Genomic DNA, 24063 nt, shown 5'->3' with positions numbered 1-24063 from the left:
TAAGTTTGATTTGCAACTAAGAAAGTAATTGGCGAAAATTTCAATTTGATTGAAGCTAAAGTAAACAAAACAAAAGGCGGCAGCAGAAACCACTCATTCAATTCACATGAGGATTTCCATAGATGGCAAAAGTTTGGCAATTAGAATGAGTAGGAGTTAAGCAGATAGAGAGATAAGAAGACTGAAGGCCCAGAGAGACATTGAAGTGGAAAATGTTTATACACGAACTTTGTCATTATCCAGCAGCCGGCCAATCAAATTATAATTTACTGGCCTTAAGCCCAACTTTGCAGACTTTTAGCTCGTTATGTTGTTCCGTGCACAGGAAAAATAAATAACTAAGTAAATATAGTATATCTTGAATTTTTTTTATATCTTGAAGCTTTTTTCAAGATTTTCTGACATGCCTTGTCTTACAACGTTGAAATCATTTATAGAGCAACTTTTTGAATTTTAGTTCTGATTAGAGCAGTGTATATTTTTCGTAAACAGAAAATACGCACCTGAGAGCGAAATTTGACCCGTGTATCTGCGGGATACATAAATAATAATACCCCGGGTTTGGCGAAGGCGGACCAGCTGGGTTAACTGAAGCAAATGGCCATCGATATGGATGCCATTTGCTGAAGTATCCTTGAGGGACGAGAACGAGAGGGAAAAATGTTCGAGGGGCTAGCTAAGCAGGCTTATTTGCTGGGCTGCCCCTTCGAGTTTTCCACCCCACCCCTTGGGCTTACGTGACTTTTGTGCCATGTGCGAGTGGTACTACCATAATTCTTCCATTTTCTGTGGATCTCCGGGTGCAAGTGAAATTAATGAAGCAGTTCATCCGACACTGAATTGATTGGCTTATTACGCTGGCAACTTGAGTTGAAATAGGAATTGGAATTTCACTTTCGCTTTCTTTTACTCCCTGTCTTTTTGCAGACAACGACGATTTTTCCTATCCATGAGGATAAGTGCTGCGATGACAGGACATTTCTTTCGGCTTGCATGCCCCATTTGTCTCGCTATTTTCCCCCATGTTGCCATTTTGCCGCATTTTTCCCAGTAGGAAAACATATGGAGAGCTTCTCATAATTGAATCCCCATCAAACCGCAAATAACATCAAAATTACATTATTTGCTCACGCCATTTGCCCACTCCTTTTTGTTTTCCGGATTCCGACTCTTAATTGCGAAATATTTCCGATATTTCAGTCACGTTCGAGTGCTATCAATATGCCACGTCAATGCCTCAATATTCAATACTCGGCCGGCATCAATGGCAACTTTTTGCCATCAGCCTGCCCCAACATTTCGGCTGCCATGCCATTAATTTTTGGCCTTCCTTTTTTCAAACCCACATTTACATAATACCACAAAGTATATTGGGGTGGATAAACCACCCGAGTCATTTGTTTGATTAGCAATTTCAATGGGCGTGACAGAAACACTCAGAAGTCGAGAAGAGGGGAAAAAGAAAAGCTCATAAAGAAGTTTCCGCTTGACATCAAAAAAAAGATTTCCCATTATTTACATTTAAAATATTTTACAGAAAGGCAGAATTTTTAACTGAAACGGCACTTACTACGGCCAAAAAAAGATTGTGTTTCCTGAATCAAACTAGAACTATAAAGAACATACTACGATTTTAAAAATCTCTATAATTAAACGGTTAACAAAAGCATCAAATTAAAGTCAACTACGCGGGTCGGTTGTTGTTTACAAATTCAAACGAATAAACCATAAACTAAACTATGTACGTGACAAATATATATTAATATCTATATACAGACACCAAAAGACAAGCGTTAAAGAGGCTTTCAAAACTACATTTAATGTGAAATTATTTTAAAACCATAAACCAATAAGCAACGTAAATATATACAAAGGCTTCAAGATCAAATTAAATGTGACAAAAGCGAATTAACAATTAGCCAACTGCTCAACCAAGTCAACTAAATAAATATTTGTTAATTACAAAGGCCAAAACCAACAAAAACAGCAACACTACAAATAAATGCAAACAAAGTTACAAAACGCCGCAATTGAAAGCTTCCATTTTAAACAGAAACAGAAAAATATATATTACACACATATAGCTAATATTTTTGCAGTATATATGAACCTATAAAAAGTATATATAAAAAGTTACTATTTTCTATAAATTTAATATAAATAATATACAAAGTTTATTCTGTGTGTACGTGTTGGAGACATCAACAATAGTTTAAATATTTAACGAAAGCCAGTAAAAAGAACAACAGCAAATTTCAATATAACCACCAAGCATTGGACAGTCAAGTACAGTATTTATTGGAGACGAAAACAATACTCGTAAACTCAATTGAATTGACAATTCACAAATGCTGCAATAAGAAATACACAACAGTAAAATTAAAACTTAGCAAGTGACTGAGAAAATTTAGAGGAAATCACTCCACTTTGGTCAGTCAAATGCTGCAGTACCAGCAACCGCAACAGCAACAGCAACAACAGCAGCAGCAGCAACAGCTACTGCACCAGGAGCAACAACAGCATCAGCAACAGCAGCAGCATCAGCAGCTACTGCAGCAACAGCTGCCACAGCAGCGACGGCAAACGTACAAGGAATACTTGCAGCAGCATCAGCAGCAAAAGCAACAGCTGCAGCAACAGCAACAGAACAACCAGCCCCTGCGGATATTCCGCGTCCACTACATCCGCCTGAATTCCAAGGACGGCGTACCGTCCCTCAACCAGCAGGTCAATGGTCACCCAAACGGATCCACCCCGAATGGCTCCAAAATGAAGACCATAGCACCGAATATCCGCCGACGGCGTCGGTGCGATAAACACCACTTGGAGCTCTACTGCAATGAGACCACCACGCCCCCCACAAATGTGCCCACTAATACCAGTGGCGGCAGCAGCAGCAGCAGTAGCAATCAGCTGAAGCCCGGCGGCCTGAGGATCCGGGAATGCATCACTGCACCCAGCACGGCGGCCAGTTCGCCGGTGGACGAGCACATGTGCATCCCGGCACCGCCCATCACACCGCCGCCCGCCTTCCTCACCGAGGGCTACAAGCGGTCCAGCACGTCGGTCTCCACCTCGGCGTTGCCCAGTGCCACCAGCAGCCGGGAGACCCAGACCCAGACGCAGACGCAGACCCAAACCCAAACCCCGACACATAACCAGAGTCACATGCAGTGTCTGAAACCGAACCTGATACGCCAGCAGAAGCCATTTCCCGTAGTTGCCAAGCCACTGGGTCCGCAGAAGCCCAGGACGACGGCCACCATTGCGGTCACGTTGAACAGCGGCTCCAACAAGCCACGTGCCACGGTCAAGAGGAGTTTAGGTGAGCCCCTACACTCGCAGAAAATAGGCAATCTACTTGTCTAGTGAAAATCGCATTTAGAAAACAGTTCGGGTACCACCAATTTGAAGTTCCATGCTTGCCAATAAACTTTTTCTTAAAGGTGTATATGTAAACTTATAGATAGCTCAGATCAGATCAGATACTTATTAACCCCCAAGATACATTTTAATATCAACATTTTCTCCCTCTGCCGACGTTGGTCAAAAGCAGGGATCGTCTTGAATTCGCAAACACAAACCCACTCAATGGCTGCGATGAAACATTGCCCTGGACATTGCAGCATTTTATGGCGATGGTAATAAAGTGTGTTATATGTGAAAGTGGGCGGCTTGCTGGACGCGGAGTGGGTTCGAGAATGGTGGGCGTGGTCAGCCATAAAGAGGAGCCACGGAATTGCAGCTGCGTCCAGCTGGCGAAATGAATTCCCTGGTCCGAGTGGGTGGTTCTTTCGGGCGGCGATGCGATTAGGCTTAAGCCTGCAACTTTATTGAAAACTTTTATGGCCAACAGAAGCTGTGCGCTTTTGTATCCTTTTTAACGCAGAGAAAAAAAGCTTAAAGTGTCGATCAGGAGCGCTGCATTTGATAGTTTGTGAAGGGTCCTTAAAAGTCACTTTGAAACTTAAGTTTGGTATACAGTGTTACTCACTTTAATGAGTCGCTGTCATGTGATAGCTAAGTGATTGAAAAATATTGTGTGCTTTAATTGTGAATGCGATTTTTGAATGAAATAAGAGATTTTTCGAGCTAATTAAATGCAATTATTTTACTCACGCAGAAATCTCTGATGCGCAACTTCATTCAACCACTTGTGTCCGTCGCATATACTTGCCTGATTCCGTGTGCAACGAACCCCCCTTTTGCCAGACTGATTTATTCAAGTGTGTTTGTGGGTCTGCGGCTCCCTTTTACGAATGATACTCAATAAGGCCACTGAGGCCGATATGCAAATGTTGAACTGAACTTCTGCGCTGAGGGGCGGGGCTGCAAGAAAGTGTCAATAAAAATAAGTTTGGATGCAATTGCCGCCTGCGAGGAGGGATGTTGGGATGATTCCGATCCTACGTCTTTAGTCCAACCTCCCGCCCATTTGATTGCATTTGCTGGCAGACAGGAATTGCATATTGAGCCGTGCAAAATGCCCTGCAGGCAGATGAAAACGAGAATTGCACATTGTGTAGGTGCACTGGGGGTTTTGGGGGTTTTGGGAAATGGCATCCGGCTTTTGCCAAGAATTGTCGCTACGAGTTTGATCGATTTGTGTGCACAATTTGCTCATAATAAAAATTGTATGCTTCGTGTATATTCCTGAAAATTATTTGCTCTGCACTGAAAGAAAATCATGTAGTTGCAGGCTTACAGCAAGGCAATAATTTCTGTTTTAATTGATTGGTTAAGTTTGAAGCGGTGTGTTTATTTCCTCACACCCATTTGCACACCCATTTTGCTCAAGTGTTCTCACATCTCAACCGTACAAATTCCAGCCATGAGTTAGATCATTTCTGTTTGCCCTACGAATTGCATAAGGCCATTTGGAAATTGAGCTCCGCAGTCTTGTGCCAAAACGTGTGTGTTGGCAATTACCAGACTTTGGCATGAGTTGGACAAATTTTCGTGCTTTTGTGCTCGTAAGATGCTGCCACAGAATCTAATTCCGCAGAGCTGGGCTTTCATAATGGATGGAGTCGAAAATGGGTAATGGAAATACAAATTGGTGAACGAAAAATCTATGCCACAGGCGGCTGCAAGCGAAAGCGGGTCTTCTCCCTTCGCAACCGGCATGTTATGAAATATTCAATCAAAATAAACAATTTTCCAGCCATAAATGCGACTAGCAGTGAAGGCTTCTTGCTGTGCCAACTTTTGCATTCAGCCAGTCAGTCAATTCAGTTCATATCTGAGACACTCATTACATTATTAAAATATTTCGATTTTGTATTCAGCTTACCAACTCCTTGCACTCTAGTTGCTTTTCCAATGACAGCGAGGCGGAAAAGTCCGGGAAAGCAAGTTTGTTGCATGGGCGAAAACTTTTGCAATTTTCTGACATCTAAAAGATGGACCATGATTTAAATGAAAAGGGGGCGGAGAATAAAGGGTGTAGGTTACTGCAAAAATGTAGGAGCTTAAAGTAAGTGTATCTAATAAGAAGTAACAGAAAATAATTTAAATCGATGTAGATTCCTTTCTTCCAATGGGCAATCCAATGAAAATCTGTATATTTTCTTAGGACTCTTTTCCGTTGCCGAAACTTTTTCACAATCAACTTTAAAGTGCCCCAGCAATTTGGATCTCCTTGTTGCCTTTTAAAAACTCACAAAGAAGTTATATAAAATTTGCTTTCGCTACAAGTATCGATCCTCGAAACATTCTATTTAATGAATTTTCACGCCATTAATAAAGTTTTCCTATAGAATGGAGTGACCATCCAAGTTCGCTAGTCGAAATTAATTGGCAATTAATTGAAAGTTGTCCAAGTTTTAAGAACTTTGCAAGAAAGGAATTTGGCCCACATGTTGTAACGCTAAAGAAAGCGAAACCCAAACATTTCAAGGACTTTTTCCGCCGAAGTAGAAATTGCATGCTGCAAAAGTCCTCGAGGCAATTGCTAATGTGGCCTGCAACTTTTGGCCCAAGTAAGGAAAACTTTATTCCGCGAGCATTACGTAAAAGGGAGCGAGTTAATAATTAAATGCATAAATGCGAGCTGTTTTTCTTTTTTTTTATATTTTTACAACCATTTCTCAGGCCTGGGCGCGTTATAATCCGCAAACATTAACACTGAGTCATCATCATCAGGAGTGGGTTGCGGAAAATGTGCGAAAATACGGGGAAAACTCTGCTCATCTGGGTGGCAAGCAGAAGCTTTTAATTGAATGCGTGACTTGTTGAAACTTTTTGTGATTTGGCCCGAAATTAGGTGACGATTTGTGGGTGGTAAGCTGCTTTGCTGACAGTTTTTGGCCTGATTTGGGTGGCCTCTATATAAACCGATTAAATGAGGCATCAAATGTGCTTTGTGGCCAAGAAGAGGCGAGCTTTTAATGAAAATAAGCTGATACAGTAGCGCTTTTCGCAAATAAATTAATTGCATAAATTGTGTCGATTAAAAGTTAATTGCATAATTTCAAGCCAGAGTAATTTAAGGACTTTACCAATTTAAATTAGTCTTACTAATTGTTTTATTATCTTCTCTTGTTTATTTTCAGGTGAGTTTCGGCAAGCAAAAACGATTGAAAATCTGTGGGTAAACTTCAACAGTGTTCTATGTTCAATTCTTTTTGTACCTCTTATACTTAACATAATCAATCAATAAGTGTCGCAGACTTGCTGCTATCAATTCGAAATGCGGCAGCGTAATCAATTATCTGCCACGACAAAGTGAGGACAACTATCGAAAGAAGTTTTCCCCTTAACGAGAAAATGAAAAAGTGCCAGCAATTCTCTGCGTCTCGCTGAGATAAACAAGAAAATGCTGAAAATGTCGTGGGAAAGTAATCTAATAAAATTGTTTGGTTTTGGCAGCGAAGGGAGCTTATTTATGATCTGCTGAATTTCGCAGTACGAGCAGCTATTTCATGTGGCATATCTGCTGCGAACACTGCAACTATTTGCTTAACAATTTCAATGAAAATTACTTCCTGGCCGGGGTGGAACTGAAAACAAAATGTAGCATACTTTTTTGGGCCAGCACTTTTATTGAACATTTTTGGGTTTCGTTGCTATGCAATGCTATACACAACAAACATTACAAACTAAATTCATTCCTTTTGCATTTCGTGATATTAATAATAAGCCTCGCGTATTGTAATTTGTATCATTTATTTTTTTGTTGTTTGCACTCAAATGATTTATTTAGCAATTTGTGGGTTGGTTTTGCGACAAAAAACTTTTTTTTTTTTTGTGCTATTATGCAAACAAAAAATTGAATGCAAATTTGCGAATTTCGATTGTTTGCTGCATTCCACAATATATGTAATTAAAAATCATTTTAGGGCACCAGTGAAATGGGGCAACTATCACGCATTTTCCAATGCGGCACGTGGACGCAGTGGGGCGTGTACGTGTGTGTGAGTGTGTGTTTATCTGGTCCTGCCGCGTCCTTGCACACCGCAAAAAAAGAGGGAAAAACCTAAAAGGGCGAAAGAAAAGGGGCGGCAGAGATAAACGGGGAAATGAATGCGGGGGAAAATCAACTTCCGGCGCAGGAAAACTGAGCCAGCAGCAGCAGCAGCAAGTGGCAAGTGCAAGGTCAACTTTGTTGAAGGACAACCGCCTGCCATCATCAGCATCCACGCCCCGTTTTCCACCCATCTCTCGCCCCACCCCCTTTTTCCGCCCCCTCTTCCGCAAACACAAAGCGCAATTGTCGCGTTCTGGTTGCCGCATTCGCTGTTTGTATTGTTGTTTGATTTTCCATGTGTGCACACTCTGGTGTGTTAGTGTGTGTGTGCGTGCACTTTGTGTGTATGGGGCGAAAGTGGGTGTGTTTGGCATGTGCCAGTGTGGTTGTGTTTACTATTCTCTTGGCTGTGACGTTTCATTTCGTTTCGTTTAACGTTCTGCGGTTTTTTAGCGCACACTTGGCGCTTAATTGCTGTTGGCCAATTCAAGGGGATTTTATATTAGCAATTTCTGGCAAATGGGAAGCGAAGATTTGTGTTTTGAAAATCGATCGCTACGTATTACAAGTCATTAGGTAGTATATCATAATGATGGCAGTTGCTTTTAAAGGGTACTTTTCCTACTCTTTCTAGGAACTCATTGCCATTGTTTGTTTACGCAAACAACTTCCCCGCCATTTCACAAATTGCTATTTTTCTTTGTCCCCACTCACATTTCGCAGACGTAGCTTCAGATAATTTTTTTTTTTTTTTGCTAAGAAGTGGGAACAAAGAATCCAAAGGCGGCAACAAGTACGCAAACAATCAAACAAACGAACCGCACTGATGACCCTGCCATGAACCACTAATTTCACTCGCATTTATCAATGTTTGAGCCTGGAGTCCTTGCGCTGCCTTTCGCTTTCTGTATAATTTTCTATGGCACATAATTCAAATTTTTTGCTCCTGCTGCTGCTGCTGCCAGGATTGTTAAATAATTCAATGCTAATCTTTAAATTAAAATCAAATTCCGACCATTAGGAACAGACGAGCTGAAATGCGTTTGCTCTTGCCAGCCACCCAAAAATAAGAGGAAAAATTCTACTACATAAATAAAGTGAAATAAAATTCTTCTATTAGCTGCGCGTGTGTTGTTCCTTTTGTTGCACATGCCAGTGAAAATTTTATTTACTAACGCTTAACGCTGAACGAAGGTTTTCCACGCTCCACTGCAATTTTGTTGGTGTCTGTGTTTTTCGCTTCTGCATAAAATTTTCACCAGCTCGCGCTGAAAAACAAAATGCGGGCGGAAAATTCATGAGGCGTGGTTGGCTGGTTGGTTAGACCTTTTCCACCAAACACCACAGCTTTCCCTTGATTTTTTTTTTGTTCTTTTTTTTTTTTCATGCCTTCACCAATTTTCGTTCAAAATTTGCAAAATGTTTGCCCTGTGTGTTATGTAATGGTGGGTGAAGTTTGCACTCACTTAAATAGATGCCAGGGTATCATATCCGTGCTGCGAATAGTGTGCAGGATCTCCCGTGTCAAACTAATGCCCAAAGTGTCACACGATGTGGGCGTGGCGAAATTAAAAATTCAAATGGAAATGTGCTGTGGAGGAGAAAAATGGGAGAGCTGGAGAAAGGATGCGCCGTTGAAGTGGGTGGAAGCAAACAAATTAAGGACTTCCTTGCAGAAGAATTTCCTCCTTCACTCCTGATGACTTGCCTCTACACAGTACATCCTCTTTCTCGTCCTTCTTGCCGTAATTTATTTTAATGCAAACGCCTTTACTGGACTTTCTATGGGTTGGCAGTAGAGATGTGAGTTGGTGGCTGATCGTGTCACGGCATTTCTTTGGCATAAACATGACCATGACTAAAACATTTGTATTATATCATTGAAATTATTCGTCAAATTGAGAGATTTAGATGAATTCTTCTTCAACTTCATAAGAATTGTTTTAAATTGTTGATTTCTGAGCTATAGACCCAATATACTTGCTCACGGCATCAGCTCCAGTTGAAATTGTAATTTCCGGCTTCTCAATTTCGACTTCCTTTGGACTTTCCCTAGGTTCTCCACTTCCAGTTTATTTTGTCCAGCAATTTCAAGCTGGGTCTACTTTAGCATTGTGCTTTTTTCATTTGCTTTCCTAGAGCCACTTCAAAGTTGTCAAAAGGGTTTTGCACACAAAGCCGCTTATGGAAGAACAACAAGTGAAATAAATATTGGTAAATAACAAAGAGAATATGTTGGAAAATACACTTATTTCGCCGAAGCGCAACTTCAACAGAAACTAGCTGAAGCCGATTTTCAGCTTTGGACTTTGAGAAAGGAAAAATCTGGGGAAATCAGAGTGCTGGGCAGAGGAGCATGACAGGCAGACAGGGGAAACCATAAAATTTATTGCCCACCTTGGACGTGGGCGTAACTCAGGTTTAATTAACCCTTTCACACAGTGTCCGCTTGCGTTCTCCGTCGCCCAAAGCGTACAGATACAAAAGGAAGCCCCTGGATAGGCTTTTAAATAAAAATATATAATAAAAGGCTTAGCGCAGGAAAGCCTTTTACAGATTTCGTTTATCTTTTTTTTTAAGGGTTTTCAAGAGTTTTTTAGTCGTGGTTCTGCGGCTCTGTTCTCTGGTTGCATAATGTTCACTTTCTTTGTGTGCCTTTACACTGTAAGAAAGCAGTCAGTCAACTAATGTACTATTAGTTTATACATTATATATTTACAATATATTTCTAGGGCCACATACTGTGACTTAATAGTCTTTCAATATTAGTGAATCTATAAGAAGTTTTTTCTCGTTTTAAGGACGAGCCTTGCTCGTTGTGAAGGTTAAATTTGGACGAATGAAAATGCAGTTGGCTCGCCTTTTCGCCTTTTGTGGCTTTGATTTTGGCCAGTCCTTGATCTTGATGGAAGGTCACGGAAAAACGAGGACCCTGACTATCTGGCTTTTCCCATTTTTGGTGCTTCCACTGTGTTGGCTGTCATCATTATCATCCGGACCCACATCAGGACTGGCCACATATCTGTCCCGCTTGTTCTCCTTTATATGACTAATGACTGTCAAGCGTTGACTTTTGGCCTGAAAGTTGCTCCTCCTCGTTGGTTAACTAACCACTCATCATCGTACTCAACTGACTTTCCCCTCGCTGCTTTTTTGCATGCCACATTTCCTTTTGATTTATGGTAATTTATGTACGCATGTGCTGCCATCGGTGGAAAGTATCTCGAACAAACTAATTACATAAATCCACAGGACCAGCATGTCCGTGTCCTCAGGTTGTCAAGTAATTAAGCTGTTATCAAAGTCGTTCCTGGCAAAGTTCTCGGAATTCAATTAGGAATCCAACGAGAGAACGAGAACCGAGTTTAGTTAGTCAGGTATTATTTTATTTTCCATTTGATTTGATTGATTGTGTCTTGATTGCACGTTGCTTAACTGTGCAAAGGTTTTCCATCACATCATTGTAATTTACTCCGAGTGGCGATAAGAACACATTAGCCTGGCAGATTATGTTGTGATTGCGTGATCAAGGTGGATTGTATTTGGCCAGGAAAATTGCTTTATTTCTTGAATGAATGGGAAATGCGTGCGTGGGGCTTGGCTGGGATTATTCAAGAACAAAAAAAGTTGCTGTGGAAATACATTTTTAATGAAATATTATTCAGAAAGAAATTGTATTTCGTGTTAATTCTGCTCAATACATTTTAGCTGGAGCTGAATATTTCATACACATTTTCCTGTTGGTAAATAAATTTATGCTGTCAATTTGCCATGGCCATATACAATGTAGTCGCCATTTCCTATAGTTCCCAGCAGCCACTTTAACAAAGATTTATTTATCTGTCGAAATTCCAATCGAATTAATTTTCCTCCATTTATTCGCCAATCAAAATTTACTTTGGCTCGGCGCAGATAAATCTCAAATCCCAAAATGCTGTCTGTGGGACGCATTTCCGCACATTTGCAGCGTCAGGCTAACAAAATACAGATTTGGTCAAAATCCGTTGGAGACTGTGGGCTGGGAAAATCGGGGAAATGCTGGACGTCATCAACTGGGATGACGCCCCGCCATCAGTTAGCCAAGAAAAACAAACAAATCGAGCGGGACAAACAAATTTCCAGCCGTTCTCCGCACATGCTAGGTCTAATACTAAAGCTAATGCTAATGATGATGGTAATGGTGATGGCGATGGCGATGATGATGATGATGATGATGATGATGATGGCGCTTCTGATGAAGATAAAGATCATGATGGGGATGCCACAAAAATGTCCAAGAAAATAGAAGAGGGGAAGAAAGATACAAACTATTTTTCAGACGACCTTCACCCAATCGCTTGTGCTGAGTTTTTTCGGCATTTTTTGTTTTATACTTTTTGAGTGACGCGGAATTTTAATGAACTTCACCTTCAGCAAGGCGAAATGTGTTGGCAATTTGTTGCAATCTTTACATGTTAATGAACTGTGTACGATTTTTCCTCTCTATGCAAAGAGATATGTATGTTTTATATTTTTGGCCCAGAACAACAGTCTCTTATTTATTTATAACGTGTTAATTCCGTTGCGAGCTTAATGAACATTATAATTGTGGCGACTGCATGTGACACATTGACTCATTGAGTGGGAATTTATACTCTTTGCTCTTCTGGCTCTTCGATGTGAAGTGATTCATTTCGGTGAAAATTCTCAGCCGAAAATTCGTTGACGCCATTGAAAAAAATGTTGTCTCTTCTCGCGTAGATTTTCTGTCTTCTTATATTTTTCAATGTTGTTTCTTTAATGTGCGGACATAATTCATATGTTTTATTTCGCTGGCTTAAATTCCGAGCAGCCAGTATAAATATTTTTGTTGCCATTTTCCTACGCTTAACGACTTTAAATAAATAGGCAAAGGGCAACAACTGTACAAGAAAATGAATTTAATAAATATGTACATTCTTGACAAAACCGGTTTTGATTTTTTAGGTCAATTCCTTAACTTGGTGGTGGTTTGTTTCTGTATTAAAGCAAATAGGAAAATATGTGGCTTCACTTCTATGCTTTTAAATCGTTTCCCTATGATATAAAGGCAAAATAATAAACATAATGAGCTCCGCCGATCAACAATTGTCCCCTAAACCCATAACAATCAATCAAATTTCATGGCATCAGCTGATGACAATTCGGATGCCAAATACTCCTTGAGTTACATAAGACAAAGCCCTTGCATTCCACTTTCTGTCATCAATCATCGTAGTCAGCAGCTTGCCCTAGAGAATTGGAAATCCTTGGCCTGCCCGGAGCTTTAATTTATGTTTATTACTTTCACTTTCGCCAGTGAAAGTGGCAGCAGAGGAAATGGTAGTAAATTATTTCTTTTTAATTATGTCGTTTTGCCGAAAATGCCGCTCAAGTTCTTGTCAACAGATTTCTTTTTTAGCCACGTCCAAACAAGAAAATAAAAGAAAGCAAAACAAACAAGAAATCACCACCATAATGATGACCTTGACGGCATCCGCTGCTGTTTTTGGCCAAAAGTGATGGCTAATTTATTGCAAGACCCTAACGCCTGCCGCCAAAATGTTTTATTCGGGGCACTTCCGCTGTCAATTAAAGCAATTTACTGTCCAAGATGCCACGGTGTATATATATCTAAAGTCCGTAGGGCAGAACGATCCTATGCATAATTCAGGCGGTAAATGCTGAAACTAATTGCTCTGCGACAGGCGCAACACATGGCGTATGATTAATGTGCCCAACGAGGCTCTTATCATATTTTTCGTGTGATATTCTGGCTCTACAATAAATAAAAAGGGAGAAACTGAGCGTGAGCTCCTCCTGTGACCTTCGGCTATTGATTGAAGCCAACGCCCTTAATCATATTTAGAGCTTATAGGATGGGGAACAATAGACGAACAGAAATCTTGCCATAAGTGGAATTCTTTGGAAAACTTGTTACCTTGGAACGGAAAACTGTGAAATGAAATAACCTACCTAAATCGTTGAAATACGTAGAACAAGGCTTATTGAGTTGGGAAGCTTGTCTAAAGCAAGCAATTTGTCTGCTCAATTTCGATAAGGAGTGTGGAAAAATAGGTATAGTTGGGGCTGACTAAATTGAGTTTTTAGTTTTGGGAGCCCTAATGACCATGTTTAATACGATTATATTTAATGAAATTTTTTCCATAATAGCTTGATTTTTCAAATAATAATTATAATAATAATTATAATTATATAATAATTATAATTATAATTATAAATAATAATAATAATTTGTGCAATTTCCGGTGACGCTATTCATAGAATCTCGACTGTAGCTGATGGCTCCTAGCACACGAGATTGTCTTTCCGAGCGGAGAATGTAATCATAATTCGGAGTATGCGTTAAACATAACAAAAAATAGCTCAAAGCACGTACGAAACACAAACACACGCCGGGAAAACTCATATTGGTGAGTTTTCCGAGAGGGACGGAGAAGTAAGGCAAAAAGGAGACGGAGACATAGACAGACACACACACACATTTGGGGGGCTTTTCGTGGCCGGGCTAAGCATTTTTCCTGCAGCAGCTGAGGCTGTGTGTTATTTTGTTGTTCCAGCAATTGGGTGTGAAAAGCTTTTGGGGGCTGTTTGCCTGCGAGTGCGGGCTCGAGTTTAGTCCGCAAATATGGCCCTGGGCCATGGAAACTCGTTTGGCAGTGTTAAAGTGACGTTTACTGTTACTCGGCTAGCACCACGTGTCCGTGCAACCCCGTAACCTCTCCCAAAACCAGCAAAACCTCTTGCCAAAAAGAGTGCAAAAGACCTAGAACAAGCATTTAAGCCCTTGGGCTCCTTCCATTGCCAGCTAGCTCGTTAATGTGCCTAGTTTACCCCAACCGTGGCCCGTTCTCTTGGTTTTTACCCCGTCTTAGCCCTTTTCCCTTAGCCGTTTAGGGGCTTTCATTAAATTTAAACCCTAGTCTAAGCATTCCAGAAATCGGCTAAAATGAATGGCAGACATCCGTGGATTGGTTACCCCAGACAACAAATCCAATTTGATGAGTTTCCCCTTTTAGTGCTGCCATATTTTTCTACCATCTTCTTTGCGCACTTGTTAAGACGACTTGGTCCTTGTCTAGAAGTTTTCTTTGATGGAAGTGTTCTGGCTTGGAGGTGGTCGACCTATGACAGGTGATTGTGTCGAGTTGAGTGTGTAATCCCGGTTATTTGCTAGGTAAATCTGGGAAAACCTCTTAGGGTTCGGTTCAAGCAGCTGTACTTGATTAATGAATCAACTTTAAAAGGTGTCACTTTGACAAGCTACAAGTTGATTTTGTATTTGGGTGCTGACGCACATCTTCTTGCCGATGTTTGATATAAAATAGTAGGCTATTGTTACATTCCGGCCTTTTTGAGCATTGTCTCTCTAGGTAAAAAATAAACATGTATATGTATTTTTGCTTGGTAACGAGCATAGAAACCTCTTTTGGTTCTTGAAATATGTGAAATAATTTATCAAAGAAAATCACTTAATTGAGTTTGGCCCACGCTTGACAAGCAAGTGTCAAATGTTCTTCAGCTGAGACGCAAATGATGATGATGGTTATACATTAAGACTTAATGACAGTTGACGCTCGCTGCAGTTCAGTTCGCTATCCTATATCCTATTTTCTTTGATTTGGCCGAGAGAACTTGTCGCTGGTGTTTTGTTTAATGGTGCCCAGAAATTAATGTCGCATTGTCGCATTTAAATTCCTATACATTGTGTGGGGCGAATTTTTATTTTTCAATCGGAACGGAATATATAAGCATGTGGACTATATAACGCAACAGATTTATGAGGCGGCAGCAACAAAATTTTAGCTGATACTTTCTTAATTCGATAGATGAAATCAGCACTCAGCTATGCAGGGAGAGAAATAAAAATAAATATCGTGTATAAAAATGAAAACAAATGAGCATCGGAGAGCCTAGAGAGTATTAAATAAATTCATTTAAAAAGGTCGGACGCTGGAAGGTGCGTAAATCTCTCTCTTTGCCTGATTTACGGGGCCTCGAAGAAGAAATTGTTGCATATCGTAAAAAATGAGGCTGGTAACAAAACGAGAAAGCATAAATAACATTTAATTTTTCTTGAACTCGGAACTTGGAAACGACCCCGACAAACCGAGGAAGGGGAAGGCCAAGGAAAAGCAAGGAAAATCCACCCAAAAGTTGATGAAAAACCGTTTCGACAGCGCAGCCCGCATAAGGAATTGGTCGAGAGAACAAAATAATGCCATAAAAATAAAAATCAACAACGTGCGAGTCAGAAACGAGAATCGAGTCGGACAAAAAGTTATGCCAAAGTTGGTGAACCAAGTTCGAAACTGCAAATGGGGAAAGGTCGGCGGTTCAACTTGAACTGCGGTTTTCCAACATAATCAAAGACTGGGTACAACAAGTGCGGGGAAAAATCGGAAACTTTACGAGCCGCACACTCGACACATGGACAGCAGTCCCTTCGCCTATATGGCCACGCCCACTTTTCCAGCCCACACACACGCGCGGCACTGCGGTGTAAATTTTATAGATGCGCCCAGAAAAGTAGGCAACGCCAAATGGCATAAAGCGGCGGAGAAAGCGGAGAAATTGTGGGTGAGAAAACACAGAATTCCAATTAGAGATTGGGCTGGGCGCAAAAGTGCTCATCGAGAAACGGGTATTCCATTTAATTGGAATATACCACTGACTTTGCTTTCCACTTGCACAAAAACTTAACTTTTAATTGGAAATTTTCTAAATGCTTAAATGGGAACAAGTTGTGCAAACTGATGTGCAATTTTAAAAATCATAAAATATTACGCAACATAGCATTCTAATAGCATTTAAAGCAAATAATAGTATTTTCAACAGCAGCCGCTGATCGCAAGAATACAAATAAACAGTTCTATATATAAACGAATTTATTCAATGAAAATAAATAGATTTGCCTGTTCTTAAGCATCCGCTAAAGCCGATAGCATTTTGTCGGCTTCCACCCACTTGAATTGACCATCAATCGTCACCTCCGAATTTTATTTCATTATTTTCATTGCTATGACAAATCTTTGGCAAAGAAATTTTGTTAATGGGGAAGCGAAAAAAATGTAAGGAATTGCTTCTCGTGGCCCAAAAATCCGGATGGACTGATGGTTATGTTTTTGCGGCATTCGACCTTCACCTTTGTGTACATTTCAATGGTAGGTAAGGAATTTTCTGGGTGGGTGGTGCTGTTGTGCTGTGGTGCAAAAGTGAAAAACTCAAACATTATTCAACTTAAATGTTACATCTCGTCCCGCTGCGTTTGCCATTTGGCTTATAACAATTGCCGGGGTAAACTTAATTTATTTTTAATCGCCTTTTAATTTGGCGCTGCTGCATTGTTTTGTTTACTTTGGATCGTAAAACTTTTAATTGTTCTGTTCGCTCAGGTATTTTAGCTGCGCGCCTTTCAGCCTGCTGTTTGATGTGTTTATTTTTGCATTAACCTGTTAAATGCCAAACGCATTTCAATCTCGGCCAACGAATTGTGGGCCAATGTGTCGTCGTCGACCGCGGGGTGTAATGCTTTGGTATGCTGGGTATTTCTTTATTTTTTTCAGTCCTCCACTCTCCAAGTAGAATATTGAAAGTAAACAGCGGTGAAAAGGCCAAAGTTCAGCTACTTTCGGGTGAAATGTGGCTTAAGTGCCCCGAATTTATGCGCCAGCTAATGGAAGTCTGTATATGTGTACTTAGCTGCGAAGCAACAGCTTAGGCAAGGTGAAAGGGCATAAATAAAATCAAAAGGGGCTATTCAACCCCAATTTGATATAGTTTATTTGCTCAACTTCACAATTTTTCTTAGAGGTATTTCCGGCCAACCCTTTTTCGCAGTCTGCTGCTTTACATTCAATAAAATTTGCCATTGTCAAGTGCACTTGTTCGAGTGGAAAATGTTTTTCGCTTCGACAAACACGAAAAACTGTGAAAAGACGAATGCCAAATAGAAAATGGTGAATTGCCACGAGTTAACAGGCACAAGAGTACTTGCAAAGGAGCTTTACATGTCAAAAACACAAAATGATAGGGGAATTTTCCTACGACATGATGGAAATGTGTGTAATATTGCAAACTCCCTGCATGCAATAAGTTATTTACTTTTGAAAGATACAAAATATTGTAACGAAATATTTAATATAGTACTCAGTATTTACATAGCACTGAGCTATAGAATTTGTACATGGAATTCCAAATAAATTAACAAGACTTTAAGAAGATTAAAAAAGAAAAATATGCATAGATTTGCTTTAAATGCTTTTCTCTGCTTGATACTTCTGTAGATATGACCATATGAATACAAATCACTCTTTCTTTGCTCTGGGTCGCATTGAACTAACGAGAGCGAGGTGGGTGCATTAATTAAATTTAATGAATTGTGACACAGTGTTGATTTAATGCCTGCACAGCCGCTGCAAATGGGCGGGGGTGTGAGATTCCGAGATTCTGAGACTTATAATTGCCAAGTTGTTTGCCATGCAGCACGGGGCGTATACGTGATGCAGTTTTGGAATTCGAGCAGTTTTGGAGGCCACGATTCCGTTTTTCGGAGTGTGGCATATAAATTTTCCACCCAGGGTTAAGTCAAATGCACGTGTTGTTGCCTAATATTCCAAACCCATTCCAAACCCCCCACAGCTGCTCCTTCTGCTCCTTCTGCTGCTGCGGCTCCTGCGGCTCCTGCGGCTCATGGGCACATGGCGTATGAGTAATGTAATTTCGTTGTGACGTCAAGCTTTCCCTGGGCCTGTCAATCTCCAAAGGATGCCCACATATCTCTGGCACTCATCATCCGATCGTTCCCCGACTTACATGTACTCGTGTATTCCCCAAATGTTCGCAAACTCTGTCGTCTGACATGCTAAAACTGAAAAAGAGCAATGAAAATTTGTTGAGTGTGGCTTTTTTGCAGCATTCCCAGGGTTACTTTCCCTCCCCTCTCCACTTGCCGCCGCAAATACACAATGCTCATTGCTTATTTATCAAATATCCACACATTGCCTGCAGTCACAGTGGGCCCTCGACTTCCCCTTCCCAGCTTTCTGCCCCTTTCCGCGTTGATTTGTTGAGTGGGAGCAAAAAACAGGCACTCTTAAAAACAGGTTTCGCAACGAATGTAAGCGGAATGCACTCAAAATAGGTTTTAATTCAATTGGACCGATTGAATAATTGATGTTGCATGTATTGGTAAATATTTACGAAATTTGATTCAAATAATGTTTCAACTGGTTAATTTCTCCCTGTGCATCTGCTCTTATGCGATTGTATGGGTGGCCGCGCAATTAGTTGGCGGCTGCATAACGAATGCTTCACTGTCTGTATTTTTTCCGTCGATTTTCACGTAGGGTGGACTGAATTATAAATAAATCTCGGCATTACGTTTAACATGAATCCAAATCCCGCGTGACGTCACCGTGTCGCCCACACAAACATAAACTTTGTTTGCTGCGTGCGAGGAAATCATATTGCGGCAGGCAAACTTTAATTAACTTGAACGTGGGGAGTTGCCCTTTGAAATGTTTTCGAGAACCGCACTTGACATGATTTTTAAATAATTAACAATGTAAGGAATAATGTAAGCGAAATGTTAACTCGTCTGAAATTAAGGCAACACTTTATGCATTAATTACCTAAAAGCGACTGTCTGCTGTTTGAACCTTTCCCAAAATTTTCTTCAATTGTAATTGTGGGCGAGACTTGGGGTAATTGATTAGAGTTTTGTTTCAAGTGTTGGGAAGTTGGAGGCGGGGATCTGGCGATAATGATTTTGGCCATGTTTGTGTTTGGCCGCATCGTGTTCGTCTGTTTGTGTGTGTGTTTGCTAATTAGAGGCCAAACTTTCTGCCTAATTAATGTCATTAGTGTGCACATTGTTCCTCGGACAGGGAGAACCAGAGATGTACTGATATGGAGAAAATACAAGGATGAAAGTGGGAAATGGAGAACGAGAGAAAATCTCTCGAGGAAAACTTTACTTGATGTCTTTTCCCGAATGATTTCACAGGACAGCTGTGGATACAAAGGTCCATGCACTGTAAAATAAATTAAAAGAGAATTTTCTAAAATATCTCAAATGTAGTAAATGTTATCGGAAAGTGAGTCAATCTTTGGGATTCCAAATAGTAATTTTCAACCCGAGAAATGAATGTATTTTGAACCATATCCTCGTGATTTCGATTTCTTTTTGTGTAGAAACAAGGTGTGTGGGTGTGTTTTCATCAGATATAAATCCAAAAGATATCCAGCTAATTTAAGACCCTCAGTTTGTGTTTGAATTTCAGGCTGTCAGCTCTAATTGATAAATGACCGAGAGCCAGAACATTTTATCTCAATTTGCATAATTGATACTGAATTTTAATTGGTTTCATTTTGCTTATATTAGTTTAACATTTGTATAAATTACCGCTTTATTTAGTGGGCAATATACAACATTTTCACCTATGTCAAAGTCAAGGCTATTTCATCAGCAGTCTGCTTTTGACAGGCTTCAAATTCTATGCATTCAAATAAAATATTTAAATCTCTTTGCCCAATAATGATATTTGCAATTAAATAATGGATCGTTTAGTGGCTTTCACCTATGTCAAAGTCAAGGAATTTTCTTTTGCGGTTTTTCTGCAGACAGCCATCAGATTTTTACTTTTCATTCTGCTCTGACTGTTTTGAACTTGATGCGAAATATAATTTCATTACTTCAGCGCGTCAAACAAAAAACGAAACGAGAAAAATACTCTTTGTTTAAAAACATATTTAGGCAAACACGTCAAGTCTTTCGAAGGTTGGCAATTTGCCAGCGGAATTCGTATCTGTTTCGAATAGTTTGCCGAGGTGCTGACGATTGCCACGCCTCCTGTATGGAGCATATAGTATTTCCGCCCCCATGAAATTTGTGCTGCGTATTTACAGTCGCTTTGATATTTATTTGCATGCGATTAACCCAGCTGGTATGCAATCTGAATTTTTCGTTGCACATTTGCATTCAATATGAAATGGATTATTCACTGCTGCGGTTTGTTTATGCCACGCAACTTGTTGAAAAATGTGAATTAATTTGCTAGTCTGAACCGCCAATTAATCGTGTGATGGCCGTGTGAGCGATATTTTCATCACTGTTTAGACCATAAATATTTGTTTGTGTGGGAATTGCGCAGGATTTTGGGACGGCTCTTTTTTGGCTGTCTGTCAACCGATCAGCGAAATGGATTTGGAATTTCTCTTTAATTGCTTCTGTAAGCGATCTCCTTTAGGTGTCTATTAGGGTTGGAATTTTAATTGCGTGATCTTTTCGCTAATAGTACGAAAATAAGATATTTTCCTCGGTTCTTGTGGTGGGATAATTTCTATAAATAAAGTGCTACGAGAAACATGGGACTCGGGCAATATCCGGTCGCTTTGAGGCCTGTTTTGCTCACATAAATCTCTTTTCTCGTTACCTTTCACTTAAATTTAACGAGGAAATAATGCGCATCCGCCATGTCTGCCGGGGAAGGACCAAAGTCCTTGCCACAGTTCGACCCAGCAGAGTTGGCAACGCTTAAGCCTTTAACAACAATTAAAAATACTACTCTCGAGGACGGGGAAAGTGAACAGAAGCGAGAAAAGGAGTGCAGGGACATGTGTGCACTGGGAGAAAAGCGGCTATTTTCCAATATTGCTGTGAATATATATGAAGTGAATATGTATTTGAGAAAATCAAAGGGACGAACACGAATGCTGCACATTATCCCTCGGTGCAGAAGAGAGCTTTGTGGCCAGTGAAGTGGTTGCACGGGGCAGCTGCCCGCCAGGCAATTTTCCGACTGGCCAAAGGACTCACCGCCAAGCGGAGACCCCAGGACCAAAAGCCTCTGACCAGCACACACGACAATTAAAGTAAAAGCTTGTCAAGTGCACATGCATGCATACCTGTATCAGCTGCCACGTGGATGCTGTGGGCTACTTTAAGCCATAAATTAGTTTGCCCCTGACTCATCTGGAACTCTCTCTTATCTTGTTTTGTTGCAGAACCAAGAAAAGACAAGACTGATGCACAACAACAACACGGAGGCAATGGCACAATATCCACGCCCAACATCGAGCAGCCCACCTGCCAGGGCTCGATGCTGCCGCCACCCGGAGGCGGTGGCCATCACCAGGTCGATGGGAGTGGCAAGATGGAGCGGCCCAACACGCTCGCCGGCGCCAATAAGCTGACCCGTCGCGGGGTCAACATCTGCTACCACAACGAGCACATGTGTAAGTGCAGCAGAAGTATCCTTGGAAAGTGCTTTTCAAGCCATTAGATAATAAGGCATCGGGTGGAAAAGGGCAAAGGAATTTGAAGACCGCTATTTTTATAATGATTACATATTGTACCGAAGCGCAAAGCTCCTCTATAACTACAAGTATTTTAGATGATTTCACATAATTTGTTAATTGAAAAACTTGCTTCTCGGCTTATAAGCCAGATTTCCTTTGCTCTATCGCCTACTTCACCCACACTTGGCCACCACGCACACACCTAAACAGTCACTCACCCACGCACACATGCACACTTTCACAGACACATTGGCTAGACTCGAGGAAGAGCTGCTCACTCACTTTCTATTCTGACTTTCTTTCTATATCTATCCATCTATGCTATCTACTCTACTTCCTCTCCTCTCTCCACTGAACCGCAAAAACAATTCAAAATTTCGAATGCGATTGCGAACCAATGTTTTAATTGATCTTAATCAGATGGCGAGGATGGAAAAATGGTGGGTGGTCCGCCGGGCAGCACTCCGCCGCCCTATCCGGGTGGCAAACTGCCGCCGGGCGTAATGCTCAGCGAACTGCCGGAGCCGCCGATTCCGCTGTCGGAGATCGGACCGATCCCACCGCCTCCGATGTTCTCCACTCCAAGTCCCACGCTCATCGCAGGACGACCGCACGGGCCAGGCGCCGTCAACGATCAGGATTATCAGCAGGACTACGACTACGATGGTAATTCCCGCCCCTACCCGAACCAAACCTCGCCCTAAAATCCCCACCCTCTAGATTAACCCACCCTCAGCTCATTAACAAAAACGCGCACTTCATAATGTATGCTAGTTGGGGAGGTTGAAATGAAGTTGATATAAGAATGTTCAGTTTTAAGAACTATACAAGTGATATGTCTTGTTTTTCGAGTATTAATTTGGCTTGCAATCAAGTTGATGTCAACACCCCACTAGCTAGCCCCCCTCCAACTCTCCCGACCCAAGGCCCAATTTCATCGAAATCTCACATGCAGCCCTTAGTAACTGGAAACTTTCTCCGCACACAGATAACGATCCCGATCAGGATGAGCTCGACTCGGACGACGAGTACGCCCCGTATGGTGGCAACCATGTGCGCATGATGGACACGCAGCGCGTCGAGGAAATTCCAGCCAAAGAGCCCAAACCAAATGCAGTTCCTCTCAAGTCGGCGCTGAAGAAGAAGGGCGGCATGCAGCCCGCCTCCGCCTCCACGCCGGTCACGCCCACCCAGGAACATGGAGCGGGCAGCGCGGCAACGGCGGCGGCCATGGCCAACAGCAATGGCGGTATTGGCTCGATGGCGGCAGCTGCCGCCGCAGCGGCCCAGCAATCCGCCAACCAACGACCGCTGGTCGTTCGCCAGGATGCGGCGGGCAACAACTATTCGCTCAAGTGAGTACTAAACTGGCAGAATGCGCTATTTATGCGCCGAACCAAGAACATGTCCCTTGGGAAGGCATTAATAGCGTAATTGCCCTTATAAGTAGAATAATTTAAAAACATTTTACTTAAATCCCCGTTGACCCGTTACGACCTTAACCGCCCTCGAATTCCCCACGTTTTTTGGTAGTTTTTTATTCAAACACCCAACTAAAGTTTGTTCAACTGCCCACAGAGAGTTTGGTTTGTCTCTGTAGTACAATCACAACTTTTTGCCTACTGTAAACTATGAAACGAAGAAAAGCTCACCAAAAGATAGTATCCCCCACGACCTTTTTGTACTTGTTATGTTTTTATTGTTACTCGAACTATTTTCTATAACAAAACAATTTGTTCTCTTCTCCTTCCCCGACTGCCCCTGAAAACCTATGTTTGTTCTATTTCATATACAATTTCGATTCGATTCGATTCGTTTGTGTGTGCGTGTCGATCAACAACAAACCCCCTCCACTTCTATATCTACTACTACTACTACTATCTCGACTAAAACAACAAAATATGTAACGAAATATCAGGCCAATACTACGACCACGGATTAGACTATGGTAAACAATTTTAGCTAATTTATTTGTAATGTGAAAATCATGAAATCCCAAAACAAAAAATGCTTTTAGTGCACCCCCACATATGGCGCTACATTTCTCTGTCACTCTTCTCCCTCTCTTTCTAAATGTTTTAAATGTTGTTATATAACACCTACTCCCACACTCTGTTGTATAACACTTTCCACACGCCCTTTTGAAAAATAATACAATTCCCCCACAAAAACAAAAACTGCTCTCATTGTATCCTTGCACTTTGCTGTACTCTAACACTCAGCTCCCCATATTTTGGAACAAGTTTTTGTTTTATTTTTGGGCAAATAAAAAGTGA

The 24063-nt window shown here is 41.1% G+C and overlaps 1 protein-coding gene across 10 annotated transcripts in view; it reads left to right on the top strand.

Moving 5' to 3' along the window:
* The window catches only part of LOC6546210 (protein nutcracker), a 92481-nt gene that overhangs the window by 63774 nt on the left and 4644 nt on the right, over positions 1-24063 (top strand). For 5 of the 10 annotated variants that reach the window (XM_026977617.1, XM_026977616.1, XM_015157856.2 and 2 more), the window contains 4 exons: positions 21494-21724; positions 22208-22453; positions 22776-23142; positions 23706-23735. In XM_026977617.1, coding sequence (XP_026833418.1) covers positions 21494-21724; positions 22208-22453; positions 22776-23142; positions 23706-23735 — 874 coding nt within the window. The remainder of the gene's footprint in view (positions 1-21493; positions 21725-22207; positions 22454-22775; positions 23143-23705; positions 23736-24063) is intronic. The other 5 variants (XM_026977618.1, XM_026977615.1, XM_015157861.2 and 2 more) reach the window with 2 other exon arrangements.

Source organism: Drosophila erecta, unplaced genomic scaffold, assembly GCF_003286155.1.
Source record: "Drosophila erecta strain 14021-0224.00,06,07 unplaced genomic scaffold, DereRS2 tig00000021-arrow-pilon, whole genome shotgun sequence".
Lineage (NCBI taxonomy): Eukaryota > Metazoa > Arthropoda > Insecta > Diptera > Drosophilidae > Drosophila > Drosophila erecta.
Note: the sequence above shows the minus strand (reverse complement) of the source record. Positions and strands in the feature narration are given on the sequence as shown.